At 61.8% G+C, this 1,831-nt stretch overlaps 1 protein-coding gene across 1 annotated transcript in view; it reads left to right on the top strand.

Moving 5' to 3' along the window:
• Window positions 1–70: 70 nt before the first annotated feature.
• LRRC46 (leucine rich repeat containing 46) overlaps window positions 71–1,831 on the top strand; it is a gene marked incomplete at its 5' end in the record, with an annotated part of 2,828 nt that continues 1,067 nt past the window's right edge. Inside the window, 4 exon segments of the mRNA XM_019474243.1 lie at window positions 71–165; window positions 260–368; window positions 785–843; window positions 1,032–1,141. Coding sequence (XP_019329788.1) covers window positions 71–165; window positions 260–368; window positions 785–843; window positions 1,032–1,141 — 373 coding nt within the window.

The following is a 1,831-nucleotide window of genomic DNA, read 5'->3' on the forward strand; positions in this document are numbered from 1 at the left end:
CAGCCTGGGGAGGTGTGGGGGGGCTGGACCCCGCTGGCCTGGGCCCCGTCACTCTGGGTTTCCCACAGGCCATGAGCAGACATCTCCGGGGGTGACCCTCACCGACCACCTCATCACTATGAGGAACCTGCCTCGGCTGGTGGAGCCCCCGCACCCACAGAGCCGGTGAGGATCTGCACAGGGCCCACCTTCATCACCCAGGCTGACAGGGAGGGTCTCTTGGCACAAAGGACACCCCGAGCGTCCCCCCTTCCTCTAGATCCACGGAGCCGGTGTCCCCCTCGACCGTCCGCTTGGACTGGGAGAACATCTGTGCTATTGGGAGACTCCAGAGCCTGTGGGAGATTCACAGCCTCTACCTGCAGCAGGTAAGGCACTACGGCAGGCGCGGGGCAGTGGGGATCAGCCCTGGTCCTGCGGGTAAAGGCCTCCTCGGGGGGACCACAAACACCCCCAGTTCTGCTCCGGAGTTTTGCCTCCCCGCATGGCCAGAGGGGCTGGCAGCGCTCCCCTCCGATGACAGTGCCACCGACGGAATTCGAGCGAGGGTCTGGCGTCAGCCATTCGGTGTTTTTCAAACCCGCATGAGGAGCCTTAGGGTCCTTCTGAACCGTGCTGGTCTGCCCGTGCTGTCGCAGCCCCATACCCCCTCCATAAAGCTCCCGTGGCAGTGGTGGGACATCATGTTGTCTGTGTGAGGTTGGAGTGATTCTGGGGGGCCTCCCGAAGTCTGATTTTTCATGCAGTAAAAAAACCACGTTGCTTTTTTTTTTTTTTTTCCCAGAACCACATTTAGAAGATCGAGAAGAAGATCGAGAATCTGGGCTGCTTTCCCAACCTGCGGTACGGGCAGCTCCTGCCCCCAAGCAGATAGCTTTCCATGGTCAGAGGACAGCGGGGCTCCCTCCTTCCCTTGGCAGAGCCGGGGGGATTTGAGTTGCAGCCCCTGACAGCCTGGTGCTGCTGGCTCTGACCCTGGGGGCTGTGGCGTTCCCCCCTCCTCACACCACTGCCCTCCCTGTGCTCCGCAGATTCCTCTCCCTGGCTGGAAATCGCATCCGCAGAGTGGAGAACCTGCAGCCCCTGCTACACCTGCGCGTCCTGGACTTGTCCCACAACCAGATACAGACGCTGGACCCAGGTGGGAGGCAGGAAAGGGTCCGGACGTGGCCTGGGTCTGCCCGAGAGGTGCCTTGGGTACCGGGAAAACACCGGCAGACCCTCGGTCCAGTCTCAGCCAGGGCCTCTGGCCCTCAGGTCCCAGCCAGAGACCCAGCAGAGCCACCCTGGGGCTGGCCTGCGTGTTCCAGCATGACACCGGAGGAGCCCTGTGGCCAGGTTTGAGCCATCCTTTCTGCTGGCAGACTCCAGGTGTCTGCTTCCACCTTGTGCCCTGCTTCGGCAGAACATTTCAGCGGCTCAGATCAGACTTGGGGATTTCAACCTCATGGCAAAGCTGCTCCAGCCCCGACAACCTTTCGTGCATCTTTCAGCCAGCTCCTCCCATGGGTGGTTTTTGGCAGAAGAGTGACGGACAGAGAGATAATATCTCCTTTCCTTCCCCTGTAGCGTTGCTATTGTGGCACCAGGCCTTCTGCTTGCAGACGGGAGAAAGTGAACAGTGAGGGCCTGGGAGGGGGAAACCCCTCAGTTCTCACATGGGAGTGTGTGCAATTCACATTCCTGCCCTCCCTGCCTCAGTTTCCCCAGCTGTGAGGTGAGAGACTGCTCCCCACAGTGGGGCTGTCGCCGTGGGAGTGGGTGAAGAGCTGCGGGAGACGGGGGGCGTGGGGGTTTGGCGGGGGGGGGGGGGCAGAGGCCCCGCCCGCGC

Source organism: Aptenodytes forsteri, unplaced genomic scaffold (genome assembly GCF_000699145.1).
Source record: "Aptenodytes forsteri isolate BGI_AS27 unplaced genomic scaffold, ASM69914v1 Scaffold25, whole genome shotgun sequence".
Classification (NCBI taxonomy): domain Eukaryota; kingdom Metazoa; phylum Chordata; class Aves; order Sphenisciformes; family Spheniscidae; genus Aptenodytes; species Aptenodytes forsteri.